A 20,191-nucleotide genomic window follows, 5' to 3' on the forward strand; every position below is an offset into this window, starting at 1 on the left:
AATGTGGCTCTGCAGGTGGGGGAAGGCAGGCAGGCATTGCATTGCTTTTCGTGGGGCTTGCCTTCGGATGGCGTCCATCACAGCTGTGAATCCTGTCACTGGCCAAGCAATTCAAGTCTTTTTCTACTTGCCTATAGTACCTGGTGCGTTATCAAAAGTTGGGAAGATTAAAGCAAACAGGCTGAAGTTTGGGGTAAACGTGCCGGTTTAATGTTACATTCCCTCCTAGGGGTGATAGCCTGTCCTTGGGATGGATGGGTTTCATGGCTTAATGGAGCACTTCAGTCTGTCTTTTCTACCATCCTGGTCTGGTTGGAATAAGGTGGCACAGCTTCTATGCTCAGCTCTGACTGCTTCCTTCTAAGGGATTTCAAGGACTTTAACATTGCGTTTAGCATCCAATCTCCTTGTAATATACTGTAAGCATTCTCCCTTTTTTAGGGATGAAAAATGGAGCCGTCCAGTGTACTTTGCCCAAAACCAGCCTGGGACAGAGCTGGGAGCAGAGCCCAGCTCTCCTGACACTCCTCATTCTTTGAATTGCCCCACAAGCCAAACCTCCCTCCTCTATCACGGCGCCTCTGTGGGGATATAAAAAGCCCACAGTGTCTAAAAGAAACAGGCTGTGTCAGAAAAATCTGTGTGGTGGGTAATAACATGGTGGCTCAGCATGGAGAAGAATGTGTGCATTTGTTTGCTAGCACTGGCAGTGTTTTGTCCTCCCCGTCTGTGATAGAATAGATGGTGCCTGCTGGAGACTAGAGAGAGAGCAAGTAAGAGCTCTTAGGCTTTTATTATGGGCTTCTTAAGAGAGAGTGAAATCTGGAAGCTGATGCTCAGTACATTGCCTCTCTTCTTGAGGTTTATTCTGCTGTCCCTTAGCCTGAGAGGGGCCTTTCTCCCAGAAGATATGGGTTATACTCCAGAGTGTCCGTATCTCTGCTACGGGAGCCTGTGTGCACATGGGGGAGAGCCTGTGTGTTTCCCCTTTGCCACGTGGACAGTGGATGTCAGTCTCCAGTTTGAAGTGGATTGACTGCAGCTCTGCGCACAGCTTCAGTGCTGGTCCTTGCTTGGGCTTGTTGGGTGGCATTAGGCGCCTTCCACCCTCTCCAGCCAGCTAGAGCTGCTTCGCAATTCTCTACAAACTATTGCTTGGGTAAACTTCATCCTGGAGATCCTGCTGGCTTAGTTGTTCCAGTGCTTCTAGATAGCAAGGAGCTAGTTGGAGGAGCACAGGGGGGTGGTGGTGAGTTCTGTGCGTCAGCGGGGTTTCTCCTATGATCAGAGGCTGAAGATCCCAGACTTCTGTACCAGGCAGCATAGTTTGGGGAGGAGGTAAGATGCCAACAGTGGTGAAAGAACAGGTATGGGACTGTTTAAAAAAGCTGGACATGTACAAGTCCATGGGGCCAGTTGGGATCCACCTGAGGGAGTTGGCTGATAAGATTGCAGAGCCCCTGGCTGTCATCTTGGAAAACTCATGGTGATCAGGAGAGGTCCTGGATGATTGGAAAAGGGCGGAGTTCCCACATTTAAGAAAGGGGAAAAAAGGAGGATCCAGGGAACTACAGACCAGTCAACCTCACCTTTGTCCCTGGAAAAATCATGGAGCAGATCCTCAAAGAACCCATTTCTAAGCACTTGGAGGAGAAAAAGATGATTAGGAACAGTCAGCATGGATTCACCAAGGGCAAGTCATGCCTGACCAACCTGATTGTCTTCTACGATGAGATGACTGGTTCTGTGGATGTGGAGAAACCAGTGGATGTGGTGTACCTTGATTTTGGCAAGGCTTTTGGTACCGTCTCCCGCAGCATTCTCGCAGGCAAGCTAAGGAAGTACAGGCTGGATGAATGGACTGTAAGGTGGATAGAAAACTGGCTGGAGCATCAGGCTCGAAGAGTAATGATCAACGTCTCAACATCTAGTTGGCAGCCAATATCAAGTGGAGTGTCTCAGAGGTCGGTCCTGGGCCGGTTTTGTTCAATGTCTTCATCAGTGACCTAGAAGACGGCATAGAGTGCAAGTTTGCAGATGACACCAGCTGCAGGGAGCAGTAGATTTGCCGGAGGGTAGGGATAGGATTCAGTGACCTAGAAAAATTGGAGGCTTGGGCCAAAAGAAATGTCATGAGGTTCAACAAGGATAATACAAAGTCCTGCATTTAGGACAGAACAATCCCATGCACCAGTACAGGCTGGGGGCTGGCTGGCTGGGTGGCAGCTCTGCAGAAAAGGACCTGGGGGTTACAGTGGACAATAAGCTGAATATGAGCCAGCAGTGTGCCCTTGTTTCCAAGAAGACTAATGGCATCCTGGGCTGCATTGGTAGGAGTGTTGCCAACAGATCAAGGGAAGTGATTATTCCCCTGTATTCAGCACTGGTGAGGCCACATCTGGAGTACTGTGCCCGGTTTTGGGCCCCCCACTACAGAAAGGACATGGACAAACTGGGGAGAGTCCTGTGGAGGGCATTGAAAATGGTTCGGGGGCTGGGGCACATGACTTGAGGAGCGGCTGAGGGAACTGGGCTTATTTAGTCTAGAGAAGAGAAGACTGAGGTGAGATTTAACAGCAGCCTTCAGCTACCTAAAGCAAAGTTTGAAAGAGGATAAAGCTGGACTGTTCTCAGTGGTGGCAGATGACAGAACAGGGAGCAATGGCCTCAAGTTGCAGGAAGGGAAGTTTAGGTTGGATATTAGTAAAAACTTTCCCATAAGGAGGGTAGTAAAGCACTGGAACAGGGTATCCAGAGAGGTGGTGGACTCTCCATCCTTGGAGGTTTTTAAGACCTGGCTAGACAAAGCCTTGGCTGGGATGATCTAGTTGGGGCTGGTCCTGCTTTGAGCAGGGGGTTGGACTAGATGTGACCTCCTGAGGTCCCTTCCAACTCTCATTTTCTATGAATCTAAAATCATATGCACATGGGGCAGCCTCTTGACGGGACTGTGACCTGCTGGTTCAGGATCCCACTTGTGAATCCGGAGTTCAGGATTAGGCCACTATTTTGGTGGCTGTGTGCCTGCAGGTTGCCTTCAAAATTAGTGTGCAGCAGCACCTGCCAGCTGTCACCTCCTTTTCTCTACGTCAACTGCTGTCTGTGCAGGTCTAACTCTGTGGGAGGTGGGCGTTTGCTTTGTGCGCAAAAGGCAGTGGAGGCAAGTGCGCTCTGTGTCGCACTCCAAGAGAGCAGCTTTTGATGTGCAGTCTGATCTCTGCCCCTCGCTGGTGGTGCCTGAGAGCCGGCTGAAGCCTTGAGGCAAAACCTGCGTCGGAAACAACCCACAAGCTGTTGCTTCCAGCAACAATGCCGGGCAGCATGAGAACAATTTCTGCTGCTTCCCAGAAAGCTGGGCCCATAACACTGCAGGAAGCATGTACACTGTCTGCTGCTACATCAAACTGGTTCAGTCAGCCTGGCTGGGGAAAGAACTGGAACCACTGGAAGGACAAGCAGAACAGCCAGACGCTTCTTGCCATCTCTGTGCTTGCAGGGACTCTGCATAGATCTGCTTGGGCTACGGGCCTCAGTTTCCTTATTTTAATATTTGGGGAAGAGGTCCTCCTGCCTCAAGGGTGACTGGCAAAGCCCCTAATACTTGGTCGGTTTGAAAACTGAGTGTTAAACAGGTGATGACCCCTGCACAATTTGTCCTGGGTTTGGGAAACTTTCTGAATGTAGCCAGCTTTTCTCCTGAAGTCAAAGGGTCCTTTCCCAGTAAACAGGGTGAAGTTGCACTTGGTCATGAAAAGGGATTAGCTTGCAGCTGTGCTTCCAGCTGCTGCCAGTCCCTCCAGGCCGGACGGAGGCTGTTTGTTTATTCTGTGTCCGGATCAGTGATCCCCGAGCGGTGCCTGGAGGATCTCAATTTCTGGCTTGGAGAGCTGCCTGACCAGCAGTGCAGGAACCGCTTGGCTAGGAGAGTACTGCTGGGCCAGTGAGTCTGCTGCCCAGTGATGGGAGATCGCAAGAGCTCTCTGCTGTCCTTGCCAGCCCTTATGCTCACGTCCAAATTGGATCAATGTTGGCCTGACTGGCTCAGCAGTGCTGGGCAATGTTTTCTGTCCTTCTGCCACCTCCTTTGGGAAAATGCAAAGCTGTGTTGCAGGACTGGGAAGGTCGTGTTCTAAACAAGAAATCACCAGGTGCAAACTGTGTAATGGGTTTTTAATGATTTAACTGTCAAAGTGGGCTTTGATTTGCCAAGTGAACCACAGGGGCTGCTTGGTGGAGTGCTGGAGGTAAAGTTATATCTATATTTATTTATTTATTTGTTTATTTATTTATATAGAAATAAATATTTTTACAACCCCTCCCCTCCACCCTCCCAAAAAACCAAGAAATCACCAAGCCTTTTAGGCTGCAGGCCACAATGACCCAGTTCAGATCAGAGGTGAGCGGGTACTGGGACCCAGCTGCCGATACTACTTCTCTCAGCAGGTGCATGGAGAAAACACCTGTGACTAAGCCCCATGTCTTCAGGCTGGATCAAATGGCTCCCCAGATCACTGACCCCTGTTCTGAACTGCTTCCCAGTGACGTGTGTTTTGCACCATCGAGGCTGCTGTCAGTGTTGCCCAACCAAGCCGAAGTGTTGGCTTCGTTGGACATTTGGGGCCAGACATCATTACTGCTATTAGGGACTAAGCACTAAGGCTTCCTGTCGCAAGTGACAGGGCTGCATGGCCACTTGGGTAAAGACAAGCTTAGACTAGAGCTCCTAGCGTTCCCCCTCAATTAGCGTGTTCACTTTACTTCGCAAGAGGCAAGGGTTTCTGTGTGCTATTCCTGTTGCTGGATGAACTGCACAGTTGGGATGGACTTAGGGCAGCTTTCCAATGCGGTAAATCTGTAGCAGTGCGCTGCAGAAAGGTGATGCCTCCTTTCCAAAGGCACGTGAGGTGCGCTGCAGCCGTTGTGCAGGCTGCTGCGGGGCACTGCGGCAGCTGGTTGGAAATATGGTGCCCTGGTTTGGGGCAGGCACTGAAAAGCCTCGGAGCGTTGCAGTTTGTGCACAGGGCTCCTACATCTGGGATTCTGTAGTGACCACAAGGGATTGGGCTTTTGGTGCATTGGAAAGAGGGCACCTTGGGCAGCACATGGCCCCATCTGACCCCCACAGCCTCTCTGCCCCATTTTGCCCTGGATGAGCCACCCTGAAGGTTTTCTTGGTAATATCCTTTTATGAGACCAGCAACACTGCAACCCCTCCAGTAAGCCATGGGTCCATATTCCTACAGCAGGACTCTTCGTTGTGCCTATTTTCTTTCCAGTTCTAGATCCAGCCTGATCCCCGTTGGCCGAGATCTGGCAGAGCCCTAGCGCGGGGGGCAGGTGCTGGCTGCTGTCAGATGGGTCGAATCCTCTGGCTTCTGGCTTGGTGGGTCAACCCCATACATTTCCATGGCAGCTGACAGGAAACGGGCATTACTAATATTGCCCCAGTCCTGTGTTTTTTTCATGTGAATGGCCTGGCTTTGTACTGGGGAATAACAACACTCCCAGGTGATTGGCTAGAAAGCTGCTGCTTGTGTAGATGTTGCACACAGATGATGAGGCTTCTCTGCAACAGGGCTGTGAGGTTTCAAACAGTCCTTTAAACCCTGGCGGAGCAGTGAGTAAGGGTGACGGGAAGGTTGCAAGAGCTGGGCGCAGATAGCTATCTGTGTGTGTCAGGATCCCTGTATGCTGACACGGGCATTTCAGGTCTTGATCCCATCAGAGGTAAGCTGTAGGAGGAACAGAGGAAGATTCGATGATCTCACGAGGTCCCTTCCAGCTCTAAACTTCTGTGAATTCTTTCTCTACCCAAAAGCAACCCTCGCTCTGGCATTGGAGGCTAGATGCCCTGGTATTCTCTGCCAGATCTACCTTCCTGCAGGGCCGAGAAGACCCTGGATGTACCCACAGGTCTTTTACAAAAAGGCTCTGGTGCTACCACCAACTCATAGTTCATCCAGGTCCTCTGTGCTTGGTTCCCGTACATGGGTGACCCTTGGTGCCATTTCTGGGGGAAAGGGGTCACCATCTCACAGCTGCTTACGCAGGGTGTTGATGGCTTTAGAAAGTGCTGAGAGAAGCTGGCAGAGCTCTCCACAGCCCATAATTTACAGCTGTCTCTCTCCTGCCTGCTACCTCGTATAATAATGCACAGTGTCTGCAGGTGCCCAGACGTGCTGCCGAGGTCTTGGAAACCTGCCTGGGTTTTTTGACTCTTATTGCACATGAGGATTGAAAGTCTCTGTGGAGACAACCAGTTACCAAAGGGAGCAAACGCTGTCAGGGCTAGACCAGTGCTTCCCAATCAAGGCACCCCTCAGAAAATGCCAGCTCTGAGCTTTTATTTGTTTTTTGACTCTGGAAAAATAATAGAGCAGTTGTATTGCAAAGAACTCCGGTCACAGCAGGGTGCAGTGTTTTTAACGCTATGGATTCCTGTTTGAAATCCCTGCATTCATCCTGTGAATCCCATTTGCGCCCCTAGCTCTGCATGGTGCCCCGCAGTGCCCTTGAAAGGATCTCGAGGCATCTCAGGACTGAGCACCCTGCTGCAGCGCCCAGGTTGGGAATCACTGGCTTAGACATTACCTGAGTGGTCTTGTCTAATTCCTGGAGATCTGCTTCTGCAGGAGAGGTTTGCGTTAGATGGAAGGTCTTTCTCCACAGATCCGTGTGGCCTGTGCAACCACCCCTTCACCTGAACCTTGGCCCTGATCGGGGAGGAGAGGCTACTGCTGTCTAGATGGTTTTGTCTGCCCCTGGTGCTGGGGAACAGCTTCTCCCCTGCCCCAAGGGAGGGTGAGCACACACTGCTCTTGCACCCCTGTACCTGGGCTCATTGGGGCTCCTTGCTGCATGCTGCCCATCAGATTGACTGTTCCTTTTTCTGTCTTCCTGGGAAGAAACCACTTAAAGATGTATGGAGGGAAGGGGATGGGTGAAGGGTGGAGAGGAAGCAAGACGCTTGCCAAGGAAAAACACTTGGTGAATGTTTTCTGAACAGGAATACTTAGCTGTTTCCAGGGCTGATTGCTGGAGGATCCCAGAACAGCTTTGTCTTCAGTGACCCTTCGGTCATCTATGCTTCTTTGGGGACCCTCTTGTGAGGCTGAGCAGAGCTGGAAGCGGGACCCAGCGGTCCTAATTCCCAGGCCCAGGATGTAGCCTGCCCGCTGGTGGGATAACATCACCACTTCCTGTGAGCCTTCCTAAATGGGATTGTCATACTGCAGCAGCTCGGCTTGAAGCCACAATCCCTCCAGGGCTACAGAAGCCACTGCTGTCTGGAGGGAGGGCATGTTTTCCCTTATGGCCCAACCCTGATCCAACCAGGAAGCTGTTGGGCGTAAAGCACTAACCTTTCCCATGATAAGTGGAGCCGAGTGGCCACTTCCTTCTGCCTAGCAAAAGTGTCCCTATGCAACTAGCCATTTTCTTTGACCACGCATTTGTCTGTACAGTAAACACAAGCAGGTGCAGGCATGCCTCATTGTATTCAGCACCGGACCTAGACTCCTGGCAGTCCTGGGCAAACTTAGTATTGGGCCCCCCTTCGCCAAAGATGATGATGAGGATAATAATAATTATAAAAGTTACCATTTTCTCCAAAGATAATAATAATAAAAATTCTGTTCAGACCCTGGGTGGTCACATGGTTCACCCATGCCTGTGTGCCGCCTTGACTCTGTTTACCTGCGCTTTTGTGACCTTAACAGAGTCAAGTCATTTTTAATACTACTTGAAACAGAATGGTTTTGTCCTGCTACCCTTGCCAGAGGCTTCTCTTCAAGCTTGTCCATGATATCTTTTCTCACCCTCCAACATTGCTCCTTTGGATCGCAGCATTGCTCAGGCCCCTGTTTCTTGCAGTCTCCCTTTCTAATCGGGTTTGTAAATAGAAGAGCTTAGAGGTCAGTACCTTTCTCAGATGACAGAACAAGGAGCAACGGTCTGAAGTTGCAGCAAGGGAAGTTTAGGTTGGATATTAGGAAGACTTTTCTCACTAGGAGGGTAGTAAAACACTGGAACCAGGTTACCTAGAGAGGTGGTAGAAGCTCCAGCTCTGAAGGTTTTAAAGACCCGGGTAGACAAAGCCTTGTCTGGGATGATCTAATTGGGGACGGTCCTGCTTTGAGCAGGGGGGTGGACTAGATGTGACCTCCTGAGGTCCCTTTCAACCCTCATTTTCTATAATTCCTGTAAATGTCTTTCTACCTCTAGCATATCCTGGTGACTTTCCAACTGTAATTACATTCTGGCTTTCTCTTTCTAGCAGCTGGGTTGCAATATATTTTGCTTCTTGACCCACACTATTTCTCTTGTGTCACTCTGCAAGCACCTCTTTGCAGTTGTGGAGGCTGTTTGTGCAGGGCTTAGCAAAACAGGATCCTGGTGTGGGTTGAAGCTCTCTAGAAGCCAGCGTAATTCAAACAACTGTTGCCTTGCTGCATCATGGAGGTCTTGCTTTTCCTCACCCAGGGCAGGCACATGGTGTGAGGGCTGAGCTGTTCATTGCTTTACGATCCCTGAGCTGAAAGGCATTCTCAAAGTGCAAAGTAGCTTCCCTTCAATTCCATGCAGAGTTGGTTTGTATTCAAGTCACCAATGCCTGCTTATCTAGAGATCCTGAGCACAGGTTTGAATTGCTGAAGAGGAGTCTCTCTCCTTGTCCAGTGGTTCTCAAACTTTTTTGTACCAGGACCCATTTGTAGACATTGGCCAGCCCCAACCTATGGCCCCTCAGTCCCGACCCGCTACCCCCAGGCCCCAGCCCCCGCAGGGTGTGTGGGGGGGGGGCCAAGCAGCCCCTTGCAGGCTGAAACTCTGCCAGCCTGCAAGAGAAAAGCTGCAGTTTCCCACATTTTTCAACTTTAAAGGAGAATAAATTTTTTAAGTTTGATCCATTTTTTTAAAGTCTGTTTGCAACCCTTTCAAATATTCTTGCGACCCATGGGTTGAGCAACCCTGTACTAGTCAAGTCAACTTGGAATGCACCTGCTGGCTTTCCTGCTTGCCAGTCCTGTTCCTAATGGGAACACTGGATGGATACTTCTAGGCTAAGAGCTGTGCAGTTGTTGCTTCCTTGGTCCTCTGTGTCGATGTGGGTACAACTCGTCGCGTTCCTCACCGAGCGTCTGTGATCTGTGTAACAATCTCTCTTTTGAAACTGGAGCTTGCTGCACTCAGTCCTTCCTGCCTGCCGGTGCTTGCTTTAACTCGCATCCCTTCTTTCTGTTTCCACATAAAAGGAAACCATTGCTCCGTTTAAAATCTCACTTTGAGAGAAGGCCAGCTGTTGGACTGTTGCTACTATGAAGTTGGGCTGCTAGTTGACCAGGAGGCTGAAAATGCAAGGTCTCCTCCACTGCTGGAATACAGTGGAGCCACTTCATGTCACGTGGATGTTATTTGAGGTCTTATCGTGAGCGTGGCACAAGGCCCGGCAAGATTAAAATACAACCTAATTCCCTGAGAATCAGAAACCTTCCAGGACTGTCTTGAGCCAAGCGGAGGAAGCTTTAGAAAACCATTTGGGGTTGTTGGACACCTGGGCCTGAGCCACTGCAGTGACTCAGCTCTTTCTGCACACCGTGCTCCCTGATGTGTGCATCAAAGCAGTATTTGTGTGTTGCAGCATCCTCCTGGGAGGAGGGCAGATAAGAGATGGGTTTGCCTGGGGAGGGCAAAGAGGATTGTAGCTTGCGTGCATCTTGTTTGGCAGTGACTAACAGCGTGCAGGTTTTGCAAACTCTGGACACCCCTCTCCTGAATTTCCTGTGTAACTTCTCTATTACATCCATTTCAGTGCATCTCTGCTGGCATTCATACCATCTGCATGTGGCTCATCTTCTGTCCTTCTATCTCCTTTGCATGTTTCCTGTCTTTAAATGAGATGCTAATACCGCTCTCCCAGATGAATCCACAAACAAGGCGTGTGCAGGCAGCAAGTGCAGCTGCCCAGACTGGATCCTCTTTCTCAAGTCTTGCAGCATCTGCTACCCATCTGCAGCTTCTCTCCACAGCACCTGCAGCCCTTATACCGCTGCTCCTCAACATGTTGGCTTGCCCCGAACAATACACTCCTGCCCAGGGTCTTTGGCTGTGTCCCAGCTTCTTGCATCTCAGTGGCTCAAGCACAAAAACCTTGGGCAAGAGAAACCTCAGTGTTGCTTAATTTCTGCTGGTTTTTCTGTTTTATTTCCTTTTTGCCCTCTGTTTCTTGGTCTTCCCCAGAATTTTCCTCCTCTATTGCTTCTCAGTCAGGCTGCTGCCTTGGTTCTCTGACTTCCAAAAGTCCTAGCTGTGAGCTGTGTGCTTTTTAAATAATCTCCCTCCTCAAGTACTGCAAACAGCTCTGTTGTCTTCCAAAAGTCCCCATCACCTGTGCTAAAGCGCATGACATTTGGCAACTTCCTACAACCGCCAAGAAGTAAGATTACATCATGTCTCCAGCTCCATCCTCATGTTGGTCTGCTTCAGAATAGCCCATGCTCCTAGCGCAGTGACTCTCAGTCAGGATGTCACGGCACCCTGGAGTGCCTTGAACTCTTTACAGGGGTGCTACAGGGCACCACACGATGTTAGCACTGGTAGGTGTGCAACCAGTTTGCAAGACAAGCGCAGATTTCAAATAGGCAATAGAGTGTTAAAAGCACTCTGGCCTGCTGTGGTCTGTCTGAATCCATTACAACAGAACCGCTGTTCTAGTGGTCTGGATTTCATTAAGGATCTTGTCAACTCTTCCCCTTGCTTACATAGCAGTAAGTCCCTGTGGTCCCCGCTGTTGCTGTGAAATCCTTCCTGGTAGCCTCCCCATGTCTCCTTCCTCTTTCGGCTCTCCCAGAAGCCTGCCTACCTTTCATAGTTTGGAACAGCTCAGTAATTGTGTTGGCACTGCCCCTGCCTGAGGTTCCCGGGTAGACGCCTCCATTCAGAAACATCGCTCTGTACCCTCCCCATGCTGCCACCTATGCAGTTTCATTGGTCCGAAGCTGCTAGAGAGCACGAGTGGTAATGCTGTTGTAGAAATCCAGCTAGCAGGTGCTTGGGCTCAAAAGGAAATCTTGACTCAGGCCACAGAAGTATTGCCACGGGGACTGTCTCTCTGACCTTGCCTGTAGAAGAAAGGAATTTGTGTTGCCAGCTGCACAGGTACACTGGAGCCACCCAGCTCCAAGAGGGAGGAGTTTCTCTGCCCATAACTCAGGAGCCCGGTGGTTTTTTGGCTCAAAACAATGGCTGACTCATGAACGTTCAGGGCACAGGTGCTGGCTGAGCTGTAATGGAGAGGCTCAAATCTTCGTGAGAATGTGAACAGAGCACAGCTTAATTGAGGCACTCTTTGAAACAGCAGGGCAGGGCATTTATGGAGGGTATTGTGCTCTAGATGATATCTGTGCTGCTGGTTTCCTCCTTGGCACCACTGCTGCCCTGATTAGCCACATCCCTGTACAGTCAGGTGGCTGGCTGGCTTAGTCTCTTGGGACATCGTATCTGCCCATCCCCATTCTTAACACAGGAGAGCACTTGGACCCTGCCCGGGAGGGTGTCTGGGTGCCTGGAAGCTGGCAGGAGCTGCGGGGAATACAGGCAGTTGGCAAGCACAATAGCACGGCTCCAGTTTTGCTCTGGCATCTGTGTGATTAGTGCACTCAGTCTGGTTTCACAGCTTCACAAGTGCACTCAGACCTGCTGTCTGGCAACATGGCCCTTGTCCTTTTCTCTTCCTAGCTATGTGCAGCAGGATCAGCGGGGAAAAGAGCCCAGCCCCATTTAACCTTCAGCCCTAGCACTTCCCCTTTTTCCCCTTCTTAGCTGCAAACAGGCCTCCTCCACTTGCTGCCAGGGCACTCCCTGCTGAGCAGCATGTTAATAATACAAACCCGTGAATGGGGGAGGAGATCTGGGAGCAGCCTGTGCTGCGTAGTGTCAGGTTCTCCCAGGGCAGGATTACCAAAGATGATCTCGGGCATCTGCTGAGGCAAGACACGTGGGGCCTATGGAGCTCTGCTTTAGCAGTGACATATGGTTAGGTGAGGATGACTGCACTGGACAAGCACGTGCTCTTCGGCTCCATTGCTAGGCTTTTCCCAAACTGCCAAATGAACGTATTGGTGGGCATCCAGGTGGGAAAGAAAAAGCCATGGATGGCTGCAGAGCTCGGGGAGAAGGGCAGGCTGTGGAACCTGTGCACATGCCTCAGCAGCCAGCCCTTTTAGTACCTGAAAGCACTGCTTGAGTGAAAGGCTGAGATTCACTGGCGAGGTTCACCAGTGATCGTAGACCTCTTAGTTTACTGTCTGCTTGTCCCTGCACTGGCTGTTCATGAAGATTTTCCCAAGGTCTCTGCTGAAACTGCTCTGTGCTGTCCACCACAGACTCCCTCTTACATCTACTACCTAAGGGAAGTGGGTGTATGGAGAGAGAAGAGGCCCAGGGGTCATGCCCAGGAGACTTCAGCAGTGAGACTGGATGGAGAGACCGCTTCTGGGGTGGTCATTACTGTCCTGGGTTGAAGTGACTTTGGGATGAGGCATTTAAGGGGGAGGGTCCTGTCCACAAGTCATGGTGTCCCACTGGTGAGAGGACAAAGGGTTGATATTTATTATCTGATCAGGAGTGGAAAGTCCAGCAGTTTAAATGACTTTTCTCTCTTTCCTTCCAGTGTGTCTTTGACGATCTCAGCGGCTCAGTATCGCTCTCCTGGGTTGGGGACAGCACTGGAGTAAGTAACGTGTTAGATAAAAAATGTGCTTAAAGGCACCTACCAGCTAACTACCCAGTGGTAAAGGGTGGATGAGCTGGTAGGACAGTTTGGAATTAGTGTTCCCCAATAGCCTTCTGCTGGAGCGTTCCTGAGAATGAGACACTTGCAGCAGCATCTGCATGTGCAGGGTCAGTCCTTTTTGGCCATATCCCCAGTGAGGGCAGACCTAACAGAGCTTGGCACTGATGTATTGACATCAGAAGCAGATACAGTCAAAGCAGTGCAGCTATCCAGTGTGGCTGCAATTCTGGTATAAAGCTGCTGGAATTGGGAGACTTTATATGCATCCAGGGACAAGCTAGTCCAGCATGAGCACCTATTAAGCCAATATGACTGCACCCCAGCTAGTCATACTGGTATAATATGATTAGTTGGGAAGCAGTCATATTACTTTCTGCCCTTTGTCACTATTACTTTCCAAACCAATTTAGTTAAGGCCAGCCTAGCAATCCTTTCCGTAGAAACCGCTGCAAGCTCCCAGGGGATTGTGCTAGCAACGATAGTGTTTGGAGTCATCAAAAAAGGGCTGGAAAGGACTATTGAGTTCAAGACCAGCCCCCTGCAGGAGACAGGATCATCCTGCAAAAAGTGTTTTTCTGATGTGCAGTTGAAAACTTCCAGTGAAAGAGAGTCTACAGTCTCTCTAGGTGTCTGTTCCAGGGCGTAACCACTCTTGTAGGTGCCAAAGGGCTTTAGTTTTAGGGGTTTTTTACAAGTAACCGCCTTGTAGGTGCAAAGGGCTTACCACACCGGAAACCAGCAGTGTTCTTCCTTCATTATGCTGCAAAGTGCTGCAACCACTGATTTCAAGCCCTGCTGTTAGCAAGTCCTGTGCCATGCAAAACCTCAGATACAAATATCTTAATTTTATAGGGTGCCTTGCAAACCCTCTGCTACATTCTACCTAGGGTGAGAACAGATCATGAAAGAGATGGTGGTCCTGTTGCTTAATGGATGACAGGAAATGGTCAGCTTCATTACCATGGAGTTGGAGCCAAAGATCCATCTAACTGTATCAAGCCTCCAGTCCTCTGCCCTGGTATGAAATGGCCAGCAGTTCAGCAGTATGCAGACCTCTGGAGCTGTGCAGGGATAAGTGTTTTTGTAACAGTGCCACTGCTTGGGGTAGAGCTTCTGCTATACCAGGAAAAAACAAAGAGGCCCCTTGACAGTAAGGCCATTCTTAGGTGTCTGTGCCATTCACAGCCCAGCTTGCAAAGCTCACACCATCCACAGAGAGTGGTGGTTCCGCATTATATTCCCATATAACTGGTATTCACTGTAAGGCTGTGAATGCAGGGTGACTGAGCTGCTGCCAGGTAGCATCAGGTGTTTGGAGGCAAGAGCATGTCTTTGTAGACATGACAGGGCGGTGGCTTTTCCAACAACTGTAATTACCTCTGCGCATTGCATCGGGGGGCTGTCAACAGTTTAAAGGCACTCTGCATTCCTGTAGGCTCCAGCAGAGAGGGGAACTGCTGAGCCAGCCGCCTTTCTCAGACCTGTAGTCCAGTCTGCTGTGCCCCAGGTGATGTCAACTGCTGCACAGCACTTTGGAGACTAAAGCACCAGGGCTGAAATCCCTGAGTCCCAGGTTCAAATCCACAGTAGTGCCAGCTCAGCCTGTCAGCTTCCACTAGCAGATGAGACCTGGAGCCTCCAGGGGTGGTCTGGCGTGGATGGATGTCAAAGGCTTGTTTACCCACCTAAAGCCTGAGCAGAATTTCCCTCCTTCCCTGCCTCTATCAGGGTTGTCTGTTGGTTTGGTGCCTTTTCCACAGCAGTGGCTGAATTTGTCTATAAAGCATGCTTAACGCAGAACTGGACGGGGCCATCTGGGTCACTGAGTCCTGTCTCTGCAATTGTAGGTAATCCTGTGATAAATGTTAAGGCTAGAAGGGTCCCCAAGAACTTCTGCTCCAGCCCCTACCCCACCCCACAAGCCGTAAAGCACCTTTCTAACAAACTAGGATCCTTAGGTAGGTGAAAGTGCAAGATAACTACCAAGTTCAGCTGGGTGTAGGGGTAAATCTAGTGAAGTTATGTTGTAGCACCAAGGCCAATGGCTGCATTGTCCACCTTGCTTGGTGTTCGCAGGGGACTGTTCCATCAGGCCTTCCACGGACTTGATTCTTTGGGCATTTATACACGTATCTTTTTTTTGTCCTGAGATGCACTGGAGATCTGGCAGGTCAGAGCAGACTCAATTAATCGAGCCTGCTCTGCATGCAAGCTGACGTGCACTGCGTTGCGCCGCATGCAGTTGTATAAGTGGCGAAATGCGTGTCAGCATGCAGTAAATGGTGGCAGTACGCTTTTGAACTAAAACACCTCCAACTTGTAGTTCAAAAGTGCTCTGCCACCATTTTCTCAGCGCTGATGTGCGTTTCGACGCTTACACAACTGCATTTGCAGCAGCGCTGGGCACGTTTAAAAATGCCCAGTGCTGCGGTGCAAGCATGCGTACAAATGCCCTTTGGTTCTCTTTGTTTGTCTCCAGGTGATTCTTGTCCTGACCACGTTCCAGGTACCTCTGGTGATTGTGAGTTTCGGGCAGTCCAAGCTCTACAGGAGGTGAGACCCGTGATGCTCAGTAGGTTGATTTGGTCTTGTGGACCTTGCTTCATTGGAGAGTTGCATTCTTCAGCTATCAGATATGAGTCTGCAGTTCTCCCATTTCTTGGAAGTCAGCTGGCTACACCCAGTGCACAAGGGGCCGGAAGTAGACTGATTTGCTTACAGGTTCAGATAGCCTTCGTAGGTGGTAGTAGTGGAGTACTTCTAAGCCACCATTTAATTGCTATGCTTCTTGAGCCTACAGAGTACGGGTCGGCTGGTGAAGTGCAGAGCCAGAAGTAATCATTGGGTGCCCAAGCATGCCCAGCATCTGCTTCTGTGCTTGAGAAGTGTACAGCTGAGGTCCTGCCTAGCCCAGGGGGGCTGGGAGTGTGCTGAAGGGTGACCTGGAAAGCCAGGCATAGCTCTGGCTATTGTGAAAGCTGAGTCTTCAGCTGCTGTGCTGGTTTGATAATGTATCACATACTCAGGATGCTCTTCTTGTACCCAGGAGGACCTTGTCCACTCGTGGACAGAGCAGGTCCTTTGTGAATGTGCCCAGGGCCTGGATGTTTCCATTCAGATCATTAACTCACCTCTACAAAATGGTGCCCCAGTTCTTTTGGGGCACATGCAGCTGGTGCCTGCATCTTTCCCAAAGATCTTTTCACTGATGTAAAGGACTGTGAGGCCCTTTGGAGACCAAAATTCCCAGCTGAGGTTTTCTCTCAGTGGGGTAAATGCCTTTTTTATAGGGGGGAAGCAAATGAGTTGGAGCTGAAGGCTGAGCAGTTGACTTCCTTGGCTTGCCCTGGTGCTGGGTTGCTGGCAGTCTCCTCCCCAGCTGGAACGTAGACCTTTGGGATGTGTGCACCATGAAAAGCTGCAATTCTTTCCCTGCCGTCTGTCTTTCTGATGGCTGCAGTGAACAGCTGCTTGGAGGTGCCGCAGAACATCCTTCCCATGAGGCTCCTGAATCCCAGCAATGGCCTTTGCAGTGACCTTGGCACCATGCTGCATACCAAGGTGACTTCTAGCATTGTTACTGTTTCTTTTTTTTCTTCTGCTCAGTGAGGACTATGGAAAAAAGTTCAAGGACATCACGCACCTCATTAACAACACATTCATCCGGACAGAGTTTGGGATAGCCATTGGACCAGAAAATTCGGGGAAGGTAGGAGACAGCCAATTATCCACTCCCCAGCCAATTAATTTATGCTGCGTTTGAGTCAGTGGGGAGGCAGGGGAGCAACCTGGCTTTACAGTGGAGGCTTCATTCATGCTGGATTGTAACATGTTTCTGTTTTAGGGGTAGGATGAAATGTTGGTTTTGAGTGGGCTGCTCTTACTAGTGTCCGGCATCCCTGGGTCCTGTACCCAGCACTGTGCAGACATGCCAGGAGAGCTTGGGCAAAATGCTTCATGTCTATTTACTGCATTTTTCCCACTCTGTAAAATGTGGGTAACACCTCTCTCAGGGCCCTGAGAGGCCTTTGGAGATCTGCTGCTCTGGAAACCACATTATAATTGTAGGGCAGGGGATTTCTGGGTAAATCTGAGTTGCATGAAGCTCCTTTTTTAGAGCAGGTTAATTCAGCACTTGCGTTCTGCTCTTCCTGTGGGCTGTGCCATGCCAGGGATGCTGAGGCAGCAAAGGTGAATGTATTGACCTCATTCCCTCTTTTTCCATGTTCAGGTGATTCTCACAGGGGACGTGTCTGGTGGGAGCCGCGGAGGGAAGATCTTCAGATCATCTGATTTTGCCAAGAACTTTGTCGAGACGGATCTCCCTTTCCACCCGCTGACTCAGATCACCTACCACCCCCAGAACTCGGATTACCTGCTAGCCCTCAGCACTGAAGTAAGAGATACGGGCAGAAAGCTGGGAACATGTTCCTCTCTGCTTCCTTGTAGTAATAACTAAAGAACCCACAAACCACATTATCGAACTCTTTAGCGACATCTTGTGGTATTGCGTGGTCTTCCACGGTGGGGAAAATAACAAGTTAGCTGCTGTGGCCCTACCACTCTAGATTTATTGGGTCACAACACCTACCTGTTCAAACCTGAAACTGAGAATATATTGTTTACAGTGGTCTTCATAGATTTCATAGACACTAGGGCTGGAAGGGACCGCACAAAATCATCGGGTCCAGCCCCCTGCCCAAGGGGCAGGAAGTCAGCTGGGGTCAGATCATGCCAGGAAAATAAGCCTCCAAGCATTTCTTAAAGGTATAAAGAGTAGGTGCTTGCACCACTTCTGGGGGGAGTCTATTTCAGACTCTGGAGACTCGGACAGTAGAGGAGTTTTTCCTTATGTCTAGTCTAAAACGGTCTTCCAGCAGTTTGTGACTTAGACCTGGTCTTCCCCTGGGTTGTCCTGGTGAACAGACGTCCTCCCAGTCCCTGATGCACACCCCTTATGTACTTATAGGCAGCCACCAAGTAACCCCTGAGCCTTCGCTTCTCCAGGCTAAAGAGTCCCATGGCTCTCAACCTCTCCTCATAAGGCCTGTTCTCTTGACCTCCAATCATGCGTGTGGCTCTTCTCTGGACTCTCTCAAACTTCTCCACATCCTTAGTCTTGTACTCACTGTTCTCAAATGCTCCATCTTCAGGCCCGATACGAACTGAAGTTTTCAGAGGTAGCTCAGCCAGTAACAATCAATCTTTCTTAATTCTGACTTTTTCAGAATGGCCTCTGGGTGTCAAAGAACTTTGGGGAAAGCTGGGAAGAACTCCACAAAGCTGTTTGTCTGGCAAAATGGTGAGTAGCCACACAGCAGGTGGGTGATCCATGTTGTTGGCTCTTTTCCCCCGCACTGGTCTTAACTTTTATTGTCAAATCTCCCACTCAAATGCTTAATTCTGACGTTGGTTGGGGAACTGGAGCTCTTCATGCTGATTCTTGGCCCCAGTGAGTGAGTTTCTGTTTAGAGGCTTCACTGAAGGACACCATAACTGGTTGTGTGAGAGAGTAACAAACAGCCCAAAGGCCTGGGAGCTTTGTGTACTGAGCATACATGTGATGAAACTCCCGTTTCTTTCACAGAGCACATTGACGTTCTTTGTGTAATCCAAGACCTTATCCAAATATTTTAAGCTGAACTTGTCTGTTCTGGAGCCTCCTGTGCCCTTTTGTCTGACACCTTCCTGGGATTATCTCAGTGCATATTTAAATTAAGTGTATGACTGAATGCAAATCTTAGACAGTCTTCAAAAGCCCTTAAAAAGAAAAAAGCACTTGTACCACCACTTTGTAATGTCAAGTACTCCTACGGATGCCCAGAGTGTAGTGGCATGTCTTACTGTTTTCCCTTAGGGTTTATCTGTAGATATAGGGAACACTTCAGACAAAAGAGCCTTGTTAAATGCTACAATTTTCTTAGCTTCCTTGAGTTTGAACCCTTCCAAATAAGCAGTATCAGTAAGCTTTCTGTTTGTAGAAGTAGACATGACAGGTCACAGAGATTTTTTTGCGGGGGTCAAGCAGCATAGCGGTGTAGAAATCTGGGTTTGGGCACCATGAGTATGGGAGGCATCAGCCCTGTGTCTGGTAAAGAATATTTTCATCACATGACTTGCCTGTACCTGATCACGCAGTGCTACAGTGGATAACCTGGGGGAGGCTGCTGTATGCAGTCTGTGCAGTACCCAGCTGCAGGTTCACAAGCCCCGGGCATGTTCCCTGTACTTTTGAACAAAAATACTCCGTCTCCAAAAGGAGCTGGAGTGATTCATCCCATGGAGGTGCGTGTTGTAAAATCCCAGGTCTGCACTGTCCATGGAAACTGTTCAGTAATGAATGCCTATACTAGAGTTTGATTGTGCCATGTCCTCTCTCGTTAAAAGCCCCCCATAAATGAGCCACCTTTATCATGCCTAAACACAGTCTTTGTTGCCCCTCTGTTTCTAGGGGAGCTAACACCACCATCTTCTTCACCACCTACCTGAATGGCTCCTGCAGTAAGTATTCCCTGATTTAATTCAGAATCATATGGCACTTGAGAGTCTTAACCTCCTGGTCTGTGTGAGCCTATAGACTCAAAGGAATCTTCCTTCAGTTTCATATCCTGTTAAGATCTTAAGAAACCTTCAGTTGTTCCTCACTGGTTCATTTATGCAAGGAGCAAAGAACAGCTCTGAATTACCCTGAACAAAAATGCTCCTGAGACTGTAATGGCTAATCTGTGTCTACAGTATGTCATTTGGAAACCTGTATTTCAGCGTCCCTTTGCTGTCAGGCTCTGTGTGCAAAGTGATTTAACTTGTAATGCAAATAATAACTTATGCACATCATTTAAAAACCTCAGTTACGTCTAAACAGCTCTTTCATAGGCCAGAACATCCAGAGAACTGTGCAGGGTGATGGAAAGCAGTGTGCCACGAAACCGATATAATGCAAGCACCCTTGTGAAACAGTTTAAAGAGAAACAGGTCAGATATGGAGGAGTAGGTGAGGGAAAAATTTGGAGCAAACAGTGCTCCTGGGCAGGTTGTGGGACTGCATTTGGGTCTTCAGCTGAGGAGAGATGCATGTTTACTGGACCTTCAGTGGTGGATGGATGGATGTTTAGGTGTTATAACTTGCCTTCTAGAGACCTGCTTGCTGCCAGCCTGAGATTTGATTGGCCTGGAGGCAAAGCTAGCTTGTCACAGGCTGCAATGCAGAAGTTCAGTGTGTCTGGTTTTAAATAGAGCACGTCTGCTATGAGTTTCCACAAGACCAGTGGGCATTGGAACTCCTGCCATCCAGCAGGCTTAGATGGCTCTGGCAATGCAAGGCATGAGTCCTGCTAGTAACAGGTGCCAGGATGAAAATGTGTGCTCCAGAGCAGACACTGGCGTTTAGTGCTGCAGGATGTG

The 20,191-nt window shown here is 49.5% G+C and overlaps 1 protein-coding gene across 1 annotated transcript in view; it reads left to right on the forward strand.

Annotated features, from left to right (window-relative positions):
* SORT1 (sortilin 1) overlaps positions 1-20,191 on the forward strand; it is a gene marked incomplete at its 5' end in the record, with an annotated part of 40,358 nt that overhangs the window by 1,609 nt on the left and 18,558 nt on the right. The window contains 6 exons of the mRNA XM_014525025.2: positions 12,668-12,727; positions 15,270-15,343; positions 16,397-16,499; positions 17,022-17,186; positions 18,019-18,092; positions 19,242-19,291. Of these exons, the coding sequence (XP_014380511.2) occupies positions 12,668-12,727; positions 15,270-15,343; positions 16,397-16,499; positions 17,022-17,186; positions 18,019-18,092; positions 19,242-19,291 (526 nt within the window). The remainder of the gene's footprint in view (positions 1-12,667; positions 12,728-15,269; positions 15,344-16,396; positions 16,500-17,021; positions 17,187-18,018; positions 18,093-19,241; positions 19,292-20,191) is intronic.

Source organism: Alligator sinensis, unplaced genomic scaffold, assembly GCF_000455745.1.
Source record: "Alligator sinensis unplaced genomic scaffold, ASM45574v1 scaffold872_5, whole genome shotgun sequence".
Classification (NCBI taxonomy): Eukaryota; Metazoa; Chordata; order Crocodylia; family Alligatoridae; genus Alligator; species Alligator sinensis.